General features: G+C 40.3%; 1 protein-coding gene across 3 annotated transcripts in view; it reads right to left on the bottom strand.

The window, feature by feature from the left end:
• Positions 1 to 6,569: 6,569 nt before the first annotated feature.
• The window catches only part of kctd13 (potassium channel tetramerization domain containing 13), a 36,810-nt gene continuing 19,735 nt past the window's right edge, over positions 6,570 to 23,644 (bottom strand). For all 3 annotated transcript variants that reach the window (XM_020050590.3, XM_010866830.4, XM_020050591.3), the window contains exons 3-7: positions 22,533 to 22,702; positions 22,207 to 22,296; positions 15,075 to 15,127; positions 8,274 to 8,469; positions 6,570 to 8,069 (exon numbers count right to left, since the gene is read on the bottom strand). In XM_020050590.3, the coding sequence (XP_019906149.1) occupies positions 7,827 to 8,069; positions 8,274 to 8,469; positions 15,075 to 15,127; positions 22,207 to 22,296; positions 22,533 to 22,702 (752 nt within the window). In that variant the 3' untranslated portion in view covers positions 6,570 to 7,826. The remainder of the gene's footprint in view (positions 8,070 to 8,273; positions 8,470 to 15,074; positions 15,128 to 22,206; positions 22,297 to 22,532; positions 22,703 to 23,644) is intronic.

Here is a 23,644-nt window from a genome sequence, read left to right as displayed (position 1 = left end):
AAGTCTCTGGATGTTGTGGGGCTGTCTTGGTTGACATGCCTGTGCAACATCGCATGGCGGTCGGGGACAGTGCCTGGTGGTCCCTCTTTTTAAGAAGGGGGACCGGATTGTGTGTTCCAACTATAGGGGGATCACACTTCTCAGGAACAGTGTGGTTTTCGTCCGGGCCGTGGAACACTGGACCAGCTCTATACCCTCTACGGGGTGTTGGAGGGTTCATGGGAGTTTGCCCGACCAATCCACATGTGTTTTGTGGATTTGGAGAAGGCATTCGACTGTGTCCCTCGTGGCATCCTGTGGAGAGTGCTTCGGGAATATGGGGTCCTGGGTCCTTTGCTAAGGGCTGTCAGGTCCCTGTACGACCAAAGCAGGAGCTTGGTCCGCATTGCCGGCAGTAAGTCAGACTTGTTCCCAGTGCATGTTGGACCTTTGTCACCGGTTCTGTTCGTAATTTTTATGGACAGAATTTCTAGGCGCAGCCAGGGTCCGGAGGTTGTCAGGTTTGGGGACCACACGATTTTGTCTCTGCTCTTTGCGGATGATGTTGTCGTGTTGGCCCCTTCAAACCAGGACCTTCAGCATGCACTGGGACGGTTTGCAGCCGAGTGTGAAGCGGTGGGGATGAGAATCAGTACCTCCAAATCCGAGGCCATGGTCCTCAGTCGGAAAAGGGTGGCTTGCCCACTTCAGGTTGGTGGAGAGTGCCTGCCTCAAGTGGAGGAGTTTAAGTATCTAGGGGTCTTGTTCAAGAGTGAGGGAAGGATGGAACGGGAGATTGACAGACGGATCGGTGCAGCTTCTGCAGTAATGCGGTCAATGTATCAATCTGTCGTGGTGAAGAAAGAGCTGAGCCGTAAGGCGAAGCTCTTGATTTACCGGTCAATCTACGTTCCTACTCTCACCTATGGTCATGAGCTTTCTCCGCAGGGTACCCTTAGAGATGAGCTGGAGGAAGTGTCTAGGGAGAGGGAAGTCTGGGCATCTCTGCTTAGACTGCTGCCCCCGCGCTCCGGCCCCAGATAAGCGTAAGATGATGATGATGATGATGACGATGATGATTTTGGGGGTTCGTCCTTTGGTTACTAAACCTGATTCAGTGGGGAGAACAAGTACAAACCCAATTCCAAAATATTGTGGGGCACTGTACAAATTGTGAGTAAAAAAGGAATGGAATAATTTACAAATCTCATAAACTCATATTTAATTCACAATAGAATATAGATAACATATCGAATGTTGAAAGTGAGACATTTTGTAATGTCATGCCAAATATTGGCTCATTTTGGATTTCATGAGAGCTACACATTCCAAAAAAGTTGGGACAGGTAGCAATAAGAGGCCGGAAAAGTTAAATGTACAGGTAAGGAACAGCTGGACGACCAATTTGCAACTTAGTATGTCAATTGGCAACATGATTGGGTATAAAAAGAGCCTCTCAGAGTGGCAGTGTCTCTCAGAATTCAAGATGGGCAGAGGATCACCAATTCCCCAAATGCTGCGGCCAAAAATAGTGGAGCAATATCAGAAAGGAGAAAAATTGCAAAGTGTTTGAAGTTATCATCATCTACAGTGCATAATATCATCTGCAGATTCAGAGAATCTGGAACAATCTCTGTGCGTAAGGGTCAAGGCCGGAAAACCATACTGGATGCCCGTGATCTTCGGGCCCTCAGACGGCACTGCATCACATACAGGAATGATACTCTAATGGAAATCATGGGCTCAGGAACACTTCCAGAAAACATTGTCGGTGAACACAATCCACCATGCCATTGTTGTGTGCAATAGATTCTGTTTTTGCATTGAGTTGTGTTACAGTAGTGTACATGCAGAATTTACTATAGATTTATACTCTTCAAATGAAACTCACAAATCTAAATGCCTAATCCTCTGCAGAGATCTAAGAAGATCCATTACTGTAAAGTTTCTAAAAATATGCATTGGCAGTAATGAAACAAAGAACCTTCTCACAAATTGAGCATTGTGTTTACAATTGTTTTGCTGTAGTGTGTAATGATGTGTATAGTGTTTACATTTTTGAAAGCTTCGAGCTGCTCTTTTGGTGGGAAAGTTTGAGTTTTGAAGTGAGAAGGTGTGGTTGTGTTTATGTAGCTTTAGAAAAGGGTGTTGTGTTTAGACATTGGGGAACATGGAGGAAACGTTTGTGAAATGTGTTTTAGCATTTGAGAAAAAATTTAAAATCAACTTATTTTTCTTTTAAAGTGATACATTTTCTCAGTTTAAACATTTGATATGTCATCTATGTTGTATTCTGAATAAAATATTGAAATTTGAAACTTCCACATCATTGCATTCTGATTTTATTCACAATTGGACAGTGTCCCAACTTTTCTGGAATTGGGTATGTATTTGATAAACTGCCAATCTGGCAGGTTTTCCCACTTACAAAGCATGTAGAAGTCTGTAATTTCTATCATAGGTACTCTTCAACTGTGAATGACAGAAACTAAAACAAAAATCCAGAAAATCACATTGTATGATTAAGTAAATAATTTGACATAAGTATTTGATACATCAGAATAGCAGAACTTAATATTTGGTACAGATTCCTTTGTTTGTGTAACCCACTCGAAATTAGCCTACAAACAGGATTAGGTTATTTCTAGTTAATATTTCATTCCTTTATTACTTGTTGTTAGGTTTTCTCTGCAAACCATATTTTGCCCAGTAGGGGGCAGTGGTGGCGCTGCATAGAGGGGAAACTGCTACACTGATTCTTAGAGAGAGAAGGAGAAAAATCAAGAACAGCAGAACGTTAGCGAGCTGAGCTATATTTAGATTTTCCGCACTGAGTAAAAAAAGTTAAAAATATATTTTACAATTAAGATCTGGTTTAAGTTTTTTCCCACCAAACCTACTTCTGATGAAGGAATAGCAGAACAAAGGATCGAAATTACGACAAGGAGTTTACTTACTTGTATTATTTGTGTGTTGGTTATTTGTGCTACTAGCCAACATAGCATGATAAATGGGTTTACTGAGTTAAGCACATGGACTTATCCCTTATCCCTAACCCTAACCCTAAACAAATCGGAGTTGAACTAGAGTTTAATGATTTGAAGTGGTATTCTGTGCCATGTTGAAGCTGTGTTACTACGAAAGGCAGCACTTCACTCTACATTACAATAAGTGCCCCTTACATTTGCAATTACAGAGGCCATTCGTTTCCTGTAGTTCTTGACAAGATTTGCACACACTTCAGCAGGGATTTTGGCCCACTCCTCCATACAGACCTTCTCCAGATCCTTCAGGTTTCGGGGCTGTCGCTGTGCAATACGGACTTTCAGCTCCCACCAAAGATTTTCTATTGGGTTCAGGTCTGAAGACTGGCTAGACCACTCCAGGACCTTGAGATGCTTCTTATGGAGCCACTCCTGTGTGTTTTGGGTCGTTGTCATACTGGAAGACCCAGCCACGACCCGTCTTCAATGCTCTTACTGAGGGAAGGAGGTTGTAGGCCAAGATCTCGTGATATATGGCCCTATCCATCCTCCTCTCAATATGGTGCAGTCGTCCTTTCCCCTTTGCAGAAAAACATTTTCCACCTCCATGCTTCACGGTTGGGATGGTGTTCTTGGGGTTGTACTCATCCTTCTTCTTCCTCCAAACACGGCGAGTGGAGTTCAGACCAAAAAGCTCTATTTTTGTCTCATCAGACCACCTGACCTTCTCCCATTCCTCCTCTGGATCATCCAGATGGTCATTGGCAAACTTCAGACAGGCCTGGACATGCGCTGGCTTGAGCAGGGGGACGTTGTGTGCGCTGCAGGATTTTAATCCATGACGGCGTAGTGTGTTACTAATGGTTTTCTTTGAGACTGTGGTCCCAGCTCTCTTCAGGTCATTGACCAGGTCCTGGTGTGTAGTTCTGGGCTGATCCCTCACCTTCCCCATGATCATTGATGCCCCAGACCGAGGGAGATTGACCGTCATTTTAAACTTCTTCCATTTTCTAATAATTGCACCAACAGTTGTTGTCTTCTCACCAAGCTGCTTGCCTATTTTCCTGTAGCCCATCCCAGCCTTGTGCAGGTCTACAATTTTATCCCTGATGTCCTTACACCGCTCTCTGGTCTTGGCCATTGTGGAGAGGTTGGCGTCTGTTTGATTGAGTGTGTGGACAGGTGTCTTTTATACAGATAACGAGTTCAAACAGGTGCAGTTAATGCAGGTAATGTGTGGAGAACAGGAGGGCTTCTTAAAGAAAAACTAACAGGTCTGTGAGAGCCGGAATTCTTACTGGTTGGTAGGTGATCAAATACTTATAAAATGCAAAATAATTATTTTAAAATCATACAATGTGATTTTCTGGACCTCTACATGCTTTGTAAGTAGGAAAACCTGCAAAATCGACAGTGTATCAAATACTTGTTCTCCCCACTGTAGTTTACACTAATTACAGTCAGTGGAATTATGAAATGTACTCCCTTTAAGACTTTCCACTTCTTGCTTTCTGATGATTTTGTTGCAGACATGTCAACCCCTTTCATCAGAAGGGATGAAGTTAGAAGCTCCAATTTTGTGACTCCATTTAAACAGCATGCCTTCTATGGATTTGTTCAATAGCCCAGATTCCATAATCACAAATATTAACATAACCTTTACTACATAATCATGGTTAAACAACACCTATTTCTAAAATAGATTTTCTTAAAATAAGATTTTAGCCAACAGGAAGCGGAAGTTCGAGACACCCAAAAACAACATCAAGATGCAGGGTTTACAGGGATTTTTATTGAGAATATTGATGGACCTTAATACATCTAAAATACTAGATAGTTACAATATCAAAAAGGCAGTTTGTGCCTCCTGTCAGGTATTAGGGCACATTTTCCTAAACACTTTCGTGGATTAAAAAGCATTCTCTTTTGCAAATGTATTTTAATTTCATGAGCACCTTAAAGGGATAGTTCATCCTAGATTATATTTGGGTGAAATAATTTCCTTGGGATGTTATTGAAGGCGGTATCATTTTTCATGACAAGACATTAGTCCCAGCCAGGGGTGGACTGACGATCGGGAGGTTCGAGACTTTTCCTAGTGGGTTGGGCCGACCCAATATTTCAACATTGAAGGAGTCACCCCTGCATAATTGAATGTGTCCAACATTTATGCAGAATGGGATTGGTCTATATCTTATAGATTTTTTTTTTGTATTTGCTGCTTTTCTTAACATACATTTGTTGTTAAACTGGAGAGGTAGAGGAAAGGTGGTTCAGTCTTGGAAGCAGATGCTGCCAACAAAACGGTCTCTGAAGCAGATGCTGCCAAGTGGAGCACCATAATGAAGATGATTGGACGGCCTATTAAGAATGCTGACAGTGCTTCTCCATCACCTTTGCGCAGCAGACTCAGCCCAAAAGTGATGAAAAGCTTATTTCACAAGTCCATTATCAGAAATGAAACCTGCAACAAGGGGTCATTCAAGCATTTCACTCATGCGATAGCAAACAAATGACAGATTATAAACAATATATATTTTTGAAGTCAAATAATGTAATTGTAGTAGTTCCACTTTAGAGGCCCCTTCTTCACCTGGTCCCAGTCCAGAATTACCATAGTACAAATTCATTATTGAAACTGTGTGTTCCGTGGAACAAAAGCTGCAAAGCAAGAGGAAACTATTTCAAAACACACTTCAAACTAAATTCAGTAATTTCAAACTAAACTTTGAACAAAATTTAGCTAAGTGGCTGTTGTTAACAGTTCTTACGTCGAAACTTGAAAAAACACATTGATACCATTGTGAGCGAAACTTACCAGTTAACATTAGGAAGCACCAGTTCAGTTGAAAATTTTATTTACATGGCGACAATGAAAACATAACAAGGAAAACAACATTGACAGGTTCTTTGGGGTAAATAACAACTCTAGTCTTAGTTGGAAGTGTTTTGGTGTAGGTTTCCATTTGCAATGCAGCTTTTGTTTCTCGGGACGGACAGTTTCGATTCATGAATTTGGACGCGTAAACTCGCGTAAACTCATATGACACGTTTTGGTATTCTGGGGTTCTTTGGCGAATGCCAATTGAGCTGCATTGTGCTGGGTGGTAAGCACAGGTCACACTAGATGACGTTGAGCCCTCATGAAGTTTCTGACAGTTCTGTCAGAAACATGCATGCCAGTAGCCCGCTGGAGGTTATTTTTTAGGGCTCTGGCAGTACTCCTCCTGTTCCTCGCACAAAGGAGCAGATACCAGTCCTGCTGCTGAGGTGATGCCCTTCGACGGCCCTGCCCAGCTCACCTTGTGTAATGGCAAGCGATCTCCTCCATGCTCTTTAAAACTGTACTGGGAAACACATAAAACCTTCCTGCGGATGTGCCAAACACAACCTTCTTGAGTATGGATGTGCCATCCTGGAGGAGCTGGACTACCTGTGCAACCTCAATGGGCTGCAGGTACCGCCTCATGCTCCCAGTTGTGACAAGGACAGTAGCAAAATGCAAAGCTAGAGAAGGATAAGGAGAGAGCAATTGTCTGTGGCTACCACCTGCAAAACCATTCCCTTTTTGGGGGTTGTCTTGCTGTTGCCTTTCCAGTTGACCTGAGGTCACTTTCATTTGCACCAAAACAGGTGACAGAGATTCAGTTTAATTGACTTGGTCTCATACTGTGATAAGTGTTCCCTTCATTTTTTGGAGCATTGTATTACACATTTTGGTAGCGCATAGTAATGTAACCTAACATAACATAACATATCATACAACATCAGGTGACAAAATTACATATAATCGCTTACTTATTCCAATGAGACCAGGCTGCTTGATTACATGTTTCTGTTAAGTGTGAAATATTAATAATTAAAATAGAAAACCCTCCCCACAAAAGATAAATCACTCTCAGATTTTACCTGGATAACAAAAAAGAGAACAGGCGATCAGACTTCCTACCAACACACATCCAATGTCCAATACAAACACTGAATTACAAATGTTTGTTACAAAGTTCTTCACAAGACAAACAATCCTGTTTCATTTAGACACAGTACAATCATGAACAAAAATATTAAACATTATGTAAATATATATGGTTTAGCATGTCAAGGTGTCTTACCATGTCAAGGTGTCTTACCATGACCATTAGCATGTCTGTTAAAAGACATGGCTATTTGCGACACTGCTGCAACATACTGGAGGAGCTTGGCAACATTATTTAGAATGACATTGATCAAAGCACAAAAACCTGCCAAAAAGTATCTGTACAGATAATAAATAATAAAGTCAGTATTCAAAGGTATTAAAAAACAACATTTCCAGACAATAAATAAACATTATAAATTAATAACAAAATTTAAAAAATGACAAATATTACATACAACAGTAATTAATTGAATAGGAATACAAACATCCCATAAATACATAGCAGTCACAAACCTACTACCCATCATCCACACCCTCCCTGGCCCCATTTAGTGCAGTGTTAAAGTACCTACGTTTACCCCTCAATCTTCCAGTCCCATTACCACAAGCCAAGACTGGTCATCAGATATTCCCTAACCCCAACCAGCCCTTGTGTATTTTCAGACTGTCCACCAATTTTCTTTACTCTTCTCCTCAAAGTAGGGAAGTGCAACAGGGTTTAGGTGTAATTTTCCAGTTGGGCACAAATAATTGAGAGGTATTCATTTAGTTTCCAGTCCTTTTGTAAGCATCTCCCAAGTCACTACTTCCATATTAAAAAACTCAACCCACCCTCTTTCTAAGCATCCAACCTCCCCTCATGCAGTCACCCCTCGCAGTCACCCCTCTCTTAATCCTCTCCCCCTCGCCACACCAACCGCCTCAATTAATTTTTTTTCTCTCCCTCAGTCCTTGTACACAGTCTGTTGACCATGTCCTCTCTCGTCATGCATGATGTGCCTCCTCACATGGATCCTTCTGACTCTACGGTCCCCTCCCCCTGCACTAGCCCCCTCCTCCTCCGATTGGCCAGCTCCCGGCGATGATGACTCCAAAAGGGCCACGCCCCCTGTGCCAGAACCACGCCCATTCTCATAGATAAGAATGTTTAGGGTTTCCTCAAAGATGCGTGCTTCCGGAAACTCCACCTGAGAAACAGAAGATAAGGACAGAAAAGAATGGTCAGCACGGTTTTGGTTAGCATGTAGTATAAATCTATAAATGCCTGCTATCATTTAGCAGGAGAATATATGGGATTCAGTGCAGTGAGGGTACATAACATTCATTTTTGATGATGGGGCTCCTTTTGTGGAAGGAGTGGAAGATCAATGTGTGCAGGGAATTGGGCTTACTTTTGTCTGTTTCTTCTCTGTGGCATAGACAATGGAGGTGCAGCACACCTCTGCAATCTTGCGGCCCTCACCATAGAAGGACCAGCAGCAGATCTCGTCCCCGAGCACATCCTTGACAAACAGGACCCGCCCGTTGAAGCGCAGCCCCAGCTTATCAAACAGCTCAATATTTTTCAGCAGGTTGTCATCAGAGTTACTGAAAGAGAGGGAAGTGCAAGGAGTTGGGTCACTTCTCAGGACAGAGCACTATTTCTTTCCTAGTCATACCTGCAGAGTGACATCTTGACTATACCCTTTGGAGACAATGCTCACATACATGCCAATAATGCTGACATTAATGGTTTTGTATTTCCAAGAGCAGGTAATCAGCAGGTAGCTCAGCTTTGTTCTGGTACTGCTTGCTAAATGGCAGGCTTAACATTTTATGTTAAGGAAAGATCTTTGAGGAAAATTGGCAGATTATTAACTTATTATATATCTCCTGAAAAATAGTTAAATTGTCTTGTTCCATTGGCATTTTTTTTTTGCAGTGATAGAGTTCAAATATACAAGCAGGGGGGGTCTTTTAATCACCCAATGTTGAGAGTATATATGTGTATTCAAGCACATTTTTGACATTTGCTATTTACTAAATTATATGCCCAGCAGTGTTGGGGGTAACACATTACTAAGTAACGTAGTAGTCAGATTACTTTTTATCAGAGGTGGTGGACTCGAGTCACAATTTTCAGGACTTGTGACTTGCTTGATTAAAGTATGAAAATGACTTGACTTGAAGTGGAAGACTCGACAATGACTTGAACGTATAATAAACAAACAGCAATACAATTATTTTATATGTTGTGACATCAGCACCACTAATCAGCGTATTTGTCTTTAACGCTGCATAATTCAAACCGCGCCAAACATGTGTAACGAGGACGCGCGTGGAGGACGCGCGCCATCCCCCCCGACGTGGTATTCGGCGCGCGTCGTCGCCGGTCCTCTAGCCACGCCGCTCCTCCTCCCACGGCACTGTCATGTCTTGTTATTGCACACACCTGGTGTCCATTCCCTCATTAGGTTGCCTATATTAGTTCCTGTGTTTCTGGGTGTCTTTGTGTGGTATTGTTCTATGTCTTTATATTGTGGAGAGAGGCACGTTCGTTTGAGCGTTTTATCGCCGTGTATAGCGTGCCTTTGTTGTATTATTATATTTTTGAGAATACAGTTTTGTTTATCGCCTCCCTGCGTTTGGCTCCAAGTTCTTCGACACACTCCACTACACCCAGCCGTGACAACATGGCAGACAGTAACGTTAGTTGAGCTCCACAAATGGTATTGTTTGTATACAAGGACTTTGAACTGGACCCGTGTGAATAAAAAAAGATTTGCCAGATGCAAAATATGCAACAACGTCAAATTTCATTCGTCATTTTAAGAACCACAAGGGAAGGTAAGAAAGTAAAGGCGTATCTTGGGACCAGCAGGAAGTAAAGCCGTAAAGCAGCTAAATCAACGGCCCCACCCCTGTGCCCCGCCCTCACCCCTGTGCCCCGCCCTCACTCTCCCTCGCAGAATGCGCATACCGTATTCAATCGCAAGTATACGCTGCACTGTTTTGGAAGTGGAGTCCTGCTCCTGTGAACTCTGTCTGCTCCGTTCCACTCCAACCTCATTAAAATAAGGTAAATACAAGTAGCCTACTAACCACACATTTAAACAGAGTTCATTCAAGTCCAAGTACAGTACAACCTTTGCTTGTTAAACCTAGACGATATGTTATAGCGTAACTTACATCATGTTTAACCTTAATTTAGAATAGGCCTAATACAAAAATAATTGGTAACTTCTAGCTAACGATCACCTGCTAGCTATTAACATGGCTATTAACGAGGCTTGTTGTCTTTTAGCTAACGTTAGCTAGCCCATTACATTTATTTACTAATTAAATAGCTTATAAATTTTACTTACCAAAAAAATTTCAAAGATCGATTGGAAATGCCAGATCAGTTAGCACAATGTACTGCAGAACAACCCATTATGTCCGTGTGAAATTATAGAAATTTAGAGATTAAATTTAAAGCTCCAATCGGCTCCTCGGCTCAGATAGCTGTCAATCACGACGTCACACCACCGTTTTTAGAGCATTAAATAACTAACTAAAACCCAACTTATTTTAAAAACAAACTCTTGAATTTACATTAGCGTGATATAAACTACAGTAAATGACAGAAACCAGCTTCGGAAAAAAGATATTTGAAGGGTAATTTAATTGTTTAGTTGGTCTCGCGTCCCATTGAATAACATGGGGAGGCGGGGTTTATGACCTATACTAGGACCATTCACCAGGGGGCGATCGAGACGTTTTGGCTTCACTTTTCAGGGCTTGTGCCGCACGCTTGTGCTTACACCATAACAGTTAACTTTACTGCATGAAAGGCTAACATGGAGGCGCCGATGTGATTACTAGCATCTCAACATTTCGAATAGTTTTTTTTTTTACTCATACAGACAAGAATAATTACAGCGTAATTACATATTAGGCAGTTTTTCAGTCACAATAATTAGTTTATAAGGTTGTTATTATTAGCCCTTATTACATGGATTGGCTGAATTCCAGTGCTGAATGCGTGTTATATCTTGATAACAGACCGTTGCAATGAAAAACAGCGCGTTGCTATGGACGCAGCAGGATTCTAACCAGAGACGGAACGGACTACTTTCTTTAGAGGAAGCAATACAATCGTTTTTAAATCAATAAATTCCTTTTGAAATCAATATTTTGTGTCAAATTATAGATTTATTTGGTAGGTAGCCATGTAATAAGCGGGATAAGGTATAGCGAGGCGGTTGTTATAGCGAATACAACCCATTCAGGCTGATTCAAGATCCCTCCGCTTCGTCCACCCAAAAAATTGTACCACGGAGGAGAATTTTTTTTTATTTTGAAATCGAGCTTCGCACCGAGCGCACGTCAGAAACAGAGGACAGTGTGTGTGTGTGTTCATCTCTTTAGTTCTGTGACTTGACTTGAAACTTATAAGGACTCGACTTGACTTGCTTAGGGTGAACCCTTGACTTGACTTGCTTGATTTATCTGAACTGTGACTTGAGACTTGACTCGAGACTTGATGGTTAAGACTTGAGACTTGCTTGGACTTGACCATGTGTGACTTGTCCCCCTCTCTGCTTTTTATAGGTAACAAGCACCGTAAAGTACACTCACGATGTTCCATACACTCACGGTATTCCGTACAGTTAACCTTGGTAGAATTTACTTGGTAAATTCTACCAAGTTAACAATGACTTGAATACCCAAATTACATTGAATTTCTACTCTTTCCAACTAAATCATTGTGGAAATATTTGCAGTTTCGCTCACTACAAGATATAAGTAAGTAACCCAGGTACACCGGTTTCTTTGAAAAAATGGCAGAGGGGAAGGAATGGCTGCGATGCAATGTCAGAAGGGGGAGACTTTGCATGGGAAAAAAATTTTTTTGTTTGTTTTAATGATGAACTATTAAATATGACTCAGTATTTTTCTGAATCATTTAAAAAACAGATTTAGTAATTAATCACCTCTGAATGAAGTCATGAAACATTAATGGATTATGCACATTATTGCAAAGAGATCTCAAATTGCGGTTTCTTTTTGAGAAGTTAAGTTTATATCAGTATACAATGCTACAGCTGTTATTTACCTATGATAAAAATGACAGACCTCTACATGCTTTGTAAGTAGGAAAACCTGCAAAATTGGCAGTGTATCAAATAGTTGTTCTCCCCACTGTATGTTTTACCAACTAAGAATATCAGCACTTTCAAAGTTACATCCTATCATTTTGTGTGAGCATAAGAATTGGGACAAATCAACTTAAAGAAAAAATATTAAAGTATTTAGTTGCAAATCCTTTACATACAATAACATCAGTCAGGTTTGACTACCAAATTGTTTGTATCATCCTTTCAAATGCTTTGCCAAGCCTTTACTGCAGCCATTTTGAGCTGTTGCTTGTTTTGGGGAGTTTGACTTCAGTCTTCTCTAGCAAGTGAAATGCATTTTTCAATTTGATTTAAATCAGGAGATGAACTTAGTCTACAGCGTTCGGTTACTTAGGACAATCAATCAAGCGTTCGGTTGACTTAGGACACAAGCAAGCAAGGATGGAAGCTAACTGACCTTGCAGTGGGTCAAGTAACGCCTTATGTAACATTCAAGTTCCTGCTAAACTGAGTACGGTGTAATCCCTCCGATGACGTAAAAAATCGAACAAAAAAAGATCCCAGGGCAACTGTGAAATTACCAAAGATGCTTGGCGCGGTCATCTGAAAAAAACTGAGAACTGATAAGTAACAGGAGGTAAGTTAATCAGGGGATCCCAGAGGTAAAGGCTGTGAAACAACACTGTTTAATTTCTACTTACCAAAACATTTGGAAATATAATTTGCAACCATTGTGGTTGCTGTAATAGCACGGTGCCCAGGTCTAAAACCTAATGGCATTTGCTCAAATAATGGCATTTGCTCAAAATGCCATTATTATATAAAATAATAACTTTGTATTTAGCCATGACTCCACAAAGAAAGACCGTTTAGAGATAGTTAGGTCCGGATTTATTTGGACACTGACATAATTGTGATAATATAGTCTCTGTACGCCACCACAATGGATTTGAAATGAAACAACTAAGATGCAATTGAAGTGCAGATTTCAGCTTTAATTCAAGGTGTTAAACTAAAATATTCTATGAAATGTTTAGGAATTGCAAACATTTTCATTCAGTCCCCTTATTTCAGGGGCTCAAATATAATTTAACAAATTAACACAATCATAAATACAATTTGTTGAGAATCCTTTGCAGGCAAAGACTGCTTGAAGTCTGGAACACATGGACATCACCAAACGCTGGGTTTCCTCAATTGTGATGCTTTGCCAGACCTTATTTTCGTGGGACTTTCTGTCTTCAGCATGTGAAATGAATCCTCGATCGGGTTGAGATCAGGCGACTGACTGGCCATTGAATTGACTCGGTTGCTTTCGCAGTATGTTTTGAGTCACTGGCCATCTATAAAGTGATGCGCCATCCAATAAACTTCACTGAATTTGGCTAGTGACCTAGTGTTATGGAAATTTTTAACTAAGGTAAATTTGAGAAATGTCTTTCTATTGCCTGGTATGTAAATCTTTACTTTGTGACACACGTCTGTATAATATCAGGATTATTAGGTACTCTGACCATGTTCCTCTGCTCCTTAGGAATGAAGGAGAGGGGGATCTGGTATTTGCCTAGGGGGCATCATTGACTGGTATCGGCAGATTACAAGGTTACTCATTAATCTGCGCATCTGTATAACTCATCAGGGCATCTATTGTCTGTCGGGATTCTGTTAGACCTCTTAGAGTGGAAGAGGATAACCATGTGGGGTAGGACTTGTGTAAAGCCTAGGTATTGACAGATCAAAGGGAATGTGTTTTATTGACAAGACAGATGGGCAGTATCATACCAAACCCCTTTTTCCACTATAAGTACTGATGATTGTCATGTATTAAGTTAGAGACTCCTCAGATGATTATTCGGTAGGCGTTTGACGTGTCTCTCTATTTGCAAATAACGTAATTGTGCGAGAGAATTTTGTCTCGGTCCTTACACCTTTAAAAGTTCTGATCGATGAATTTGCCATCACAACTAGTAAATTTTTCTTCCAATCATTCCGGGATAGGTTGATCTTAGTTACATCTGTCCAAAGAGGGCTGTTCCAGAACTGGGCTGGACTAATCTGGCCTTGCTATTCTTGAGGCTTATGAATGGTTTGCACCTTGTGGTGAACCTTCTGTATTTGCTCTCGTGAAGTATTCTCTGTACGTTAGACTTGGATAAGGATATGCCTACCTCCTGGAGAGTGTTCTTTAATTGGCTGGGTGATGAAGGTTTTTTTTTCCTTTACCATGTAAAGGAACCTACGGTCATCTACCACTGGTGTCTTCCTTGGAAGTACAAGCCTTTTTGTGTTGCAGAGCTCACGAGTATGTTCTACTTTTCTTAGAAAATGCAAACCTGTTGATTTGGCAAAGCCTAATGTTCCTGTCATCTCTCTGATGGTTTTTTCTGGCAGCCTAAAGATGGCCTGTTTCACTTGCATTGAGAGCTCCTTTGACCACATGTTGTGGGCTCACAGCAACAGCTTTCAAATGTGAATGCCACGCCTGGAATCAACCCCAGACCCTTTACCTGCTTAATTGATGAAGAAATAAAGGAAAAGCCCACACCTGTCCATTAAACAGTTTTTGAGTCAATTGTCCAATTACTTTTGGTCCGTTGCAAAAGAAGGGGCTACATATTAAACAGCTGTAATTCTTAAACCCTTCCTCCAATTTGGATTTGAATACCCTCAAATTAAAGCATAGAGACTGCACTTTACACTCATATTGATATTTAACTGTAACCTGAATATATTTTGGTAAACAGACAAAAGAACAAAAAACTTGTGTCAGTGTCCAAATATTTCCAGACCTAACTGTATGTCTTTCAGTTAGGCACATTCCTCTTTCCTCAGATCCTTTTTGGACAAGTGAAAGTACTGCACTAAGTATTCCAAAAACCAATAACATAGGGCGCCCTATGATTGCCTATAATTTCATTGAGAAAATTTTTTTCTCAATGAAAGGTTAGATTCAAATAATATTTTGAGTGTAATATGATGCTGATTAACAATAAAGACATTATTTCACCAGGTGGGATGAAATAATTCAGTACGGTGCTGTATTTAGAATTGTACTTTGAGTAATGGCAGTAGTATGAATTTAGACAATATTACCTTGTGTAGGAATACTTGTTGTTTCCCCTGTTGTTCTGCAGTTTTACTACAGGCTGCGGAAGACAAGAAACAATTACTAATGTAACAGTACCAATATAGTGAGCCGTCTATGAAATATATATAAGTATATTGATATTGAATGTGTACCCCTTGTAAACATAAGTACAGTTACATAAAGTTACCAATTCCATGTGTTGTTTTAGAGGAAATCATGAGTTAAGTAGAAAAACTAAATAAAAACAAACTAAAACAAGCGCAAACATAAGTGATCCCCAAGTTGCATTGTTTCAATCAAGTACAGTAGGTAAGTTAAATTATTGGGTACCAAGTGAACCCATACAATGAAGGATATTTAGGAACAAGTTTCGATGGGACACTGATAGACAAAAAAAAACACATGGTTGAATGCAAAACACACCATGCCGAGAGGAAAGGATATCTCAGAGGGCATCAGGAAGAACCTGTGTGAAGCTGGCCCCTCACCCAACGCAAAACGTTGGCAAAGTAGTCTCAATCGTTTGTGCTCCATTTGTGCCGTTAAAAGTTGTTTGTGCTGCTGCAGTGTTTTGTATATTAGATGTTTATTTTTCGGTGATGATGTCACCAGCCTCCAAACATGCCCCAAACTGACTGAAAATAGGCTTAATCATTTGTGCTGGTTTGTGAAGTTAACATTTTCGTTTGTTTGTGCAGCTATCATTTTTTAGATATTAAACAATATTTCATAGGTCATTGTGAAATGCATCCCCTCAAACTCCATGTATTAGTCGCAATTTCTCGACAGGGACCAGGCTCGTTTGTGATTTTCAATGATCAGTATATAAAGAGCTACTTAAGGCTGCAGCTGAAAAATATGTTTGCATACACCCCATGGACCGCAATTTGTTTATAATAATTATATAAAATCATTCTTGCTTTTTGAAGAAAAAAAATCAAGAAATGTGCTGGAACATGAGATTTTTTTCTGGGAAAACATTGTTTAATTCAAAGGCTCTCACAGACCTGTACGTTTTCCTTTAAGAAGCCTTCCTGCTCTCCACTCATTACCTGTATTAACTCCACCTATTTGAACTCATTACCTGTATAAAAGACACCTGTCCACACACTCAATCAAACAGACTCCATCCTCTCCACAATGGCCAAGACCAGCTGTGAAAGGACATCAGGGATACAATTGTAGACCTGCATAAGGCTGGGATGGGCTACAGGACAATAGGCAAGCAGCTTGGTGAGAAGACAACAACTGTTGGCACAATTATTAGAAAATGGAAGAATTTCAAGATGACGGTCAATCTCCCTCGGTCTGGGGCTCCATGCAAGATCTCACCTCATGGGGCATCAATGATCATGAGGAAGGTGAGGGATCAGCCCAGAACTACACGGCAGGACCTGGTCAATGACCTGAAGAGAGCTGGGACCACAGTCTCAAAGAAAACCATTAGTAACACACTACGCCGTCATGGATTAAAATCCTGCAGCGCATGCAAGGTTTGCCAACCCCGTCTGAAGTTTGCCAATGACCATCTGGATGATCCAGAGGAGGAATGGGAGAAGGTCATGTGCGGTCTAAACTCCACTTGCCGTGTTTGGAGGAGGAAGAAGGATGAGTACAACCCCAAGAACACCATCCCAACCGTGAAGCATGGAGGTGGAAACATTATTCTTTGGGGATGCTTTTCTGCAAAGGAGACAGGACGACTGCACCGTATTGAGGGGAGGATGGATGGGGCCATGTATTGCGAGATCTTGGCCAACAACCTCCTTCCCTCAGTAAGAGCATTGTAGATGGGTCGTGGCCACGGTCTTCCAGCATGACAACGACCCGAAACACACAGCCAGGGCAATTAAGGAGTGGCTCCGTAAGAAGCATCTCAAGGACCTGGAGTGGCCTAGCCTGTCTCCAGACCTGAACCCAATAGAAAATCTTTGGTGGGTATTGCCCAGAGACAGCCCCGAAACCTGAAGGATCTGGAGAAGGTCTGTATGGAGGAGTGGGCCAAAAACCCCTGCTGCGGTGTGTGCAAACCTGGTCAAGAACTACAGGAAACATATGATCTCTGTAATTGCAAACAAAGGCTTCTGTACCAAATATTAAGTTCTGCTTTTCTGATGTATCAAATACTTGTCATACAATAAAATGCAAATGAATTACTTAAAAATCATACAATGTGATTTTCGTTTTGGATTCCGTCACTCACAGTTGAAGTACCTACGACAAAAATTACGGACTTCTACATGCTTTGTAAGTGGTAAAAAATGCAAAATCGGCAGTGTATCAAATACTTGTTCTCCCCACTGTATAATCAGTTTAATTTTGTATTAAAAAAATGTAATCATGCATAGTAGCCCCAGAAAAATCACAAGGCACACTTAAGTTTCTAGATTATTTTGCCATAAGGTGATTTAAGGTGGTGCGGTAGGAGCCGTACCTAAACATAATGTGGCATGTACCATTCTATGACGTGACAATTGGATGGACAGAACTTCAGGAAATCAATCAAGGAGCTAAAGCAGAGCCGTAAATGGGTTTTCCAACAAGACAAAAAAAAACTAAGCATTCAAGCAAATCTACCAAAGAATGGCTCTGGGACTTGTGTTTTGGATTTTCCAAATCTATGGCCTGATCTTAATCCAGTCAAGTAAGGCCTGAAGTAGGCAGTACTACAAACACCCCTTAAACCTCACTCAGTTGGCTGAGTTCAGGAAGGAGTAGGCAAACCCTTAACAAAACAATTACAAAGACTTATTAGTGGCTATAAAAGGCGTTGCCATGAATTTATAGTTGCTAATGGAGGTGCCACAAGCTTTTGAATGATGGGGTTCACACCAGTTTTGTTAAATAAACAAAAACATTTATGTTTTCATTTGCGTCCTTTATTTGCAATGTCTTTATTACAAATTGGTATTTAGATTTTGAGTTTATACAAAAATAATGACCATCCCTGTAGGATTCACAAACTTTTAAGCAGCACTAGATACGCACACACACACACACACACACACACACACACACACACACACACACACACACACACACGCACAATGTGATCTCTCAGCCCCCCAACATGCTCAACAGACACTAAGAAATACACAGGGGCTGTTACGCTAGATACAGGCTAATTGGTTAGTGCAGTTCCAATTATTTCTGGAGCACTAACACATTTAATGTAAAATGTATTTGGGGGAATTCCCTAAAATCATGTTGGCTTTTATTAAAAAAATGGCATTTTGAATATATTTCAATTTGGTTTTAGTACTGGGCACAGTACTATCATAGGAACTACCCTGCTCAAAGCCTTGGAAATTAAACTGTCGCCCTGTTTATTGACCTGACTCAATCTTATTGAAAAATTGGGCCTGGCCAAGGAAACTGCCTCTGGTTTCAAAATTACCTTAGCAATGGAACACAGGTTGATCACCATATACATTAATGAAATAAGTAATTATATTTTTATGCTGATGTTACAGTACTATGCTACAGGCTCCCTCTTTTGGACAAGCTGTTGCACCCTTGCAGTGTGATTTTCAATACAAATCTTAAATGGACCGTAGGTTGGTACTAAAAAGGGACATCACTAGAAAATCATGGATTGGGGGCTATGTCTCGTTTGGGGAGTCTGGGTAACAACAGGTGTAAAATCTATCAAAAAAATGTTATTTTTGGTCAAGGTTAGCAAAACGTAGACCTGTCTCATAGTTTGTTAGTCACTTAACTAATATGACTTAAATTCTCTCCAAACAAAGAAATTAAAGTCCACTCTGGACTTAATAAAGCCTAGCAATGTTGCTGGTACTAAAAACAAATAAAACTAAACACATGCTATTTTCTAGGTCACAGAACTTAACTGGGTCACAGAACATTACCCAAAAATGATTACCCTAAATGGTCCTTATAATTCTGAAATATCTGATGCAATTATAGAATGTGTTCCTTCCAAAAACCTTGGAATCTGGTGACCAGAAAATCTGTCTTAAAACACACGTGAGTTGGTGAAAAAGATAAAGATTAAAATTGGTTTATTTTACAGGAATAGATCATGTCTGTCACAGTAGCATATAAAATATATTTTGCAAGCAACTTATGTTGCTACTAGATTATAGGGATATACCATATTGTACATGCATGCCTCAACTTCTCCACTCAAATCTCTTGATGCAGTCTATCAATCGGCCTTGCAGTTTATCACATAATATAATTTATTATAACTGAACTTGGTAATTATAATTGTTTACCATCATATTTGATTTCCATTTTGTTTGTTTTTATAACACATGGCTTAGCTGGAAAGAGACCCTGGTCTCAGGTGATTTCTCTGTATAAGAAAGGTAAATAAACTTTGAAGGACCTTCCAGCCTTTATTGCAAAGACTGGTCGTCTGGTCGTCTTACTTGCATCTCTTGGGAGTGGTTATAATGTTTTGGCTCAGTGTATTTATAGATACTGTGATTTTGGACACCTCCTCATTCGAGAAAATGTCTTTATTTGAACTATTTTCCACATTGTACAATATTTGTGAAGTAATCAGAACTATGAAATAACACATATGGAGTCAGATAGAAACCAAAAAGTCTTAAACAAATGAAAACATTTCATATTGTGGATTCTTCAAAGTAGCCACCTTTTGCCTAGATGACAGCTTTGCTCACTCTAAGACAGAATGCATTTCCAACAATCTTGAAGGAGTTCCCACATATGCTGAGCAATTGTCCGTTGCTTTTCCACACACCATCTCAATTGGGTTGAGGTTGGGAGATTGTGGAGGCCAGGTTATGTGATGCAGTACTTCATTCTGTGTCTTTTTCAAATAGCCCTTACACAGCCTGGAGGACTGTTTTGCGTTATTGTGGCATCTTCTTACGCTTCATCCGGGGCCGGGTCACGGGGGCAGCAGTCTAAGCAGAGATGCCCAGACTTCCCTCTCCCCAGAGTTTTGAGTTATTGTGCTATTTAAAAACAAATGATAGCCCCACTAAGTGCAAATCAGATTGGATAGCGTAACACTGCAAAATGCTGTGTTAGGCATGCTGGTTGTGTGTGCCTTTAATTCTAAATAAATCACAGACAGCGTCACCAGCAAAGCATCCCAACACCATCATACCTCCTCTGCCATGCTTCACGATGGGAATCAAACAATTTTGGCTCGGTACACCACCACAATGGATTTGAAACGAAACAACCGAGATGCAATTAAGGTGCAGACTTTCAGCTTAATTCAAGGGGTTGAACAAAAATATCACATGCAACGTTAAGGGATCGCAACTATTTTCATACACAGTCCTCTTATTGCAGTGGCTCAAATGTTATTGGACAAATTAACACAACCATGCATAAAATGATCATTTTTAAATACTGTCGAAAATCCTTTGCAGACAATGACTGCATGAAGTCGGGAACACATGGACATCACCAAACGCTGGGTTTCCTCCTTTGTGATGCTTTGCAAGGCCTGTACTCTTTCTGCCTCAAGTTTTGCCATCAACAAGTGAAATGCATGTTCAATTGGGTACAGATAATGTGATTGACTCGGGCCATTGCCAAAAATGTAACTTCTTTTATTTAAAAAATCCTGGGTTGCATTCACAGAATGATTTGGGTCATTGTCCATCTGTAAAGTGAAGTGCTGTCTAATCAACTTTGCTGAATTGGGCTGAATCTCCACCGTGTTTTACAGATTGTGGTATGCTTCGGATCATGAGCCATTCCAAGCCTTTTCCATACCTATTTCTTCCCATCATCCTGGTTCAGGTTGATCTTAGTTTTATCTGTCCAAAAAATGCTGTTCCAGAATTGGGCTGGATTATCTAGTCTTATCTGGCCTTTTTATTCTTGAGTCTTACGAATGGTTTATACCTTGTGATGAACCATCTGGATTTGCTCTCGTGAAGTCTTCTTCCTTGGAAAATGATATGCCTAACTTCTGGAGAGTGTTCTTCACTTGGCTTGATGTTGTGAAGGGTTTTTTCTTTACCATGTAAAGGTTTTTCAATCATCCACCACTGTCCGTGGACGTCCAGGCCTTTTTGTGTTGCAGAGCTCACCAGTGCAGGCTTTTTTTCTTAGAATGTGCCAAATCGTTAATTTGGCCACTCCTAATGTTCTTGCTATCTCTCTGATGTTCTTTTTTTGCAGCCTAAGAATGGCTTGTTCACTTGCATTGAGATCTCCTTTGACAGCATTTTGTGGGTTATAAGCAACAGCTTCCAAATGCGAATGCCACACCTGGAATCAACTCCACACCTTTTACCTGCTTAATTTATGACATAATGAAGAAACAGCCCACACCTGTCCATTAAACAGCTTTTGAGAAATTGTCCAACTACTTTTGGTCCATTGAAAAAGAGGGGGCAGCCAAAATAACAAAACCTGTGTCAGTGTCCAATTATATAGTCATTTATAATTATTTCCTCAATTGTCCTTTCCTAGCCTGTACTCTGTGTGTCTGGTCATGTTCTTATATCAAATGTTTATATCTGGTCTGAATACAGAACCTATGGTCACACCATAATCACCCTATGCTGAACCCTTGAGTAGATCACTCTGTTTTACAATACGGTGTCAGGAGGCGTAGATTGGAATGTTTCCCTAATTGATAAGGGGTCTTATTCTTCAGTAACACCTTTAGTTTGGGGATATAATCCAGAGTGAAGTTTGGGAAAGTTCTCTCTTGCATTTTCCTCACTCCTGCTTGGATCTTCAATCTCCGGAGAACATTTATCTTGGATACTTGTACTCTAATTGTAATACTATCTTTAATTAATTGACTATTTGGAATTAATCTTAAAAGGGTCAAAATCCAGTTCCTTCAAACTGTCTGTGTACACACACTCACGCGCGCACACAATGCTGCAATGAACAAGCTGTCCTGTGAGGCAGTGATAGTAGGCTAGTAGTAGGCTACTAAGGGTGTCTTTACATTGAACATCTTTATTTACATTTTTAAAAGGGGAAACTGCTGTCCATTTAAATTATAATAAACAATGCCTTGATTTTATAGTCATCTGCAGAACAACCAGGCATACAAGCCAATACATAATACTCTTAACATTTAACACAAAAAATCTGGATAACTTAAGCAGTGATACCAGTTATGTAATGACACCTGTAACCCCAAACTCTCTTTCCCTCTCTCACCTTCCTGCAGGTAGCAATCATTCTCTGTTCTTCTTTCACTGAGGTGATCATGGGGATGCGGCATACACCCTCGTAGACATTCCTTTGTTTCTGTGGGACACCACAGGCATTTGATTTGCATGGACATCTGACATTGTGGCAGGCATTCTGATGGTTTGTTTAGGGTGCTCAACATAGGAAAACTGGGCTCAAGTAGGAATATTTATTTGATTTATATAACAGACTAAATAAAACATGGAAAGTTTCATACGATTGAAACATTTTGCAGAAATGTAACTACACACCTTTGCTTAAAGTGATTTACATGCAATTATCATTAGCCTTACCTGCATGGTAGAGGTGCAATGCTGGACTAGTCCTTGGACCCTGTAATACTGCGCTTCCTTCAGAACTTCCTCCAGTTCTCGGTGGGACTCTGGAAGCGGTACCGATCCATCCCGCAGAAAGTTCAGCACCAAGCTAAAATGGCGACCACTCCTGTCCAACACAATCCAGCCTAATAGAGAGGGGATTGATTGTGAAGTAGTGAGAACTGGAAATAGACCATTTTAAATTCCCAACTGCCTTAAAGGGCAACCATATATAAATACAAACATACACAGATCTGGAAAAAATTAAGAGACCACTCCAATTTTTCCTTAAATCAGCATTTCTACATGTATGGCAGACATTCCATTTCAGTGTCTGTTAAATTCCAACACAGGCACACCTCATTTAACTTAATGAGGTACTGATTCAGTGATTACTTGAACCAAATCTAATTTAACGAGGAAAAGTATAAAAACCACTGATGAGGGTCATCACTATTCTCTTGCAATAGGATCAGCTGGATGGCAAAAACAGTGCAAGTAGTACCTCAAAGGTAATTTAAATAAAAAAAATAATTCAGCATGACAAAATAGTTGAAAAGAAAAGCTTTGAGTTAGGAATAGAATGGTTTGTCCGGTTGCTTACATCCTGAAAATTTCAAAGACGGCGGTACATAAGAACAAGGTCAAGCAACAGACATTGGTGAAAACAAAGCTACAGGCTGGATCAAAACCGACTGTCCACTGACCGAGATGACCGTCAACTCATTCGAATGTCACTCAACAACCGTAGGATGACATCAAGTGACCTACAAAAAGAATGGCAAACAGCAGCTTGGGTGTGCTAGCTCTGGTATATATCTAATAGACTGAACGGCTGGGGTGGCCCCAGGAGAGGTTTGGGAGCCATTGCTCAAAATGACAATATTATTATTTGGAATTTGGGAGTTATGTTGTGAGTATTTTATAGAATACATTTTTTTTTTTCATTTTATTCAAACACATACCTATGAATAGTAAAACCAGATAAACTGATCATTTTGCAGAGGTTGCAATTTTTGCATGTTGTATTATTAAAATGTCAGCCACATATAATTGTTATGACAGAACTTTTCTTTCTATTATTCACA

This window comes from Esox lucius, chromosome 11, assembly GCF_011004845.1.
Source record: "Esox lucius isolate fEsoLuc1 chromosome 11, fEsoLuc1.pri, whole genome shotgun sequence".
Taxonomy (NCBI): Eukaryota; Metazoa; Chordata; class Actinopteri; order Esociformes; family Esocidae; genus Esox; species Esox lucius.
Note: the sequence above shows the minus strand (reverse complement) of the source record. Positions and strands in the feature narration are given on the sequence as shown.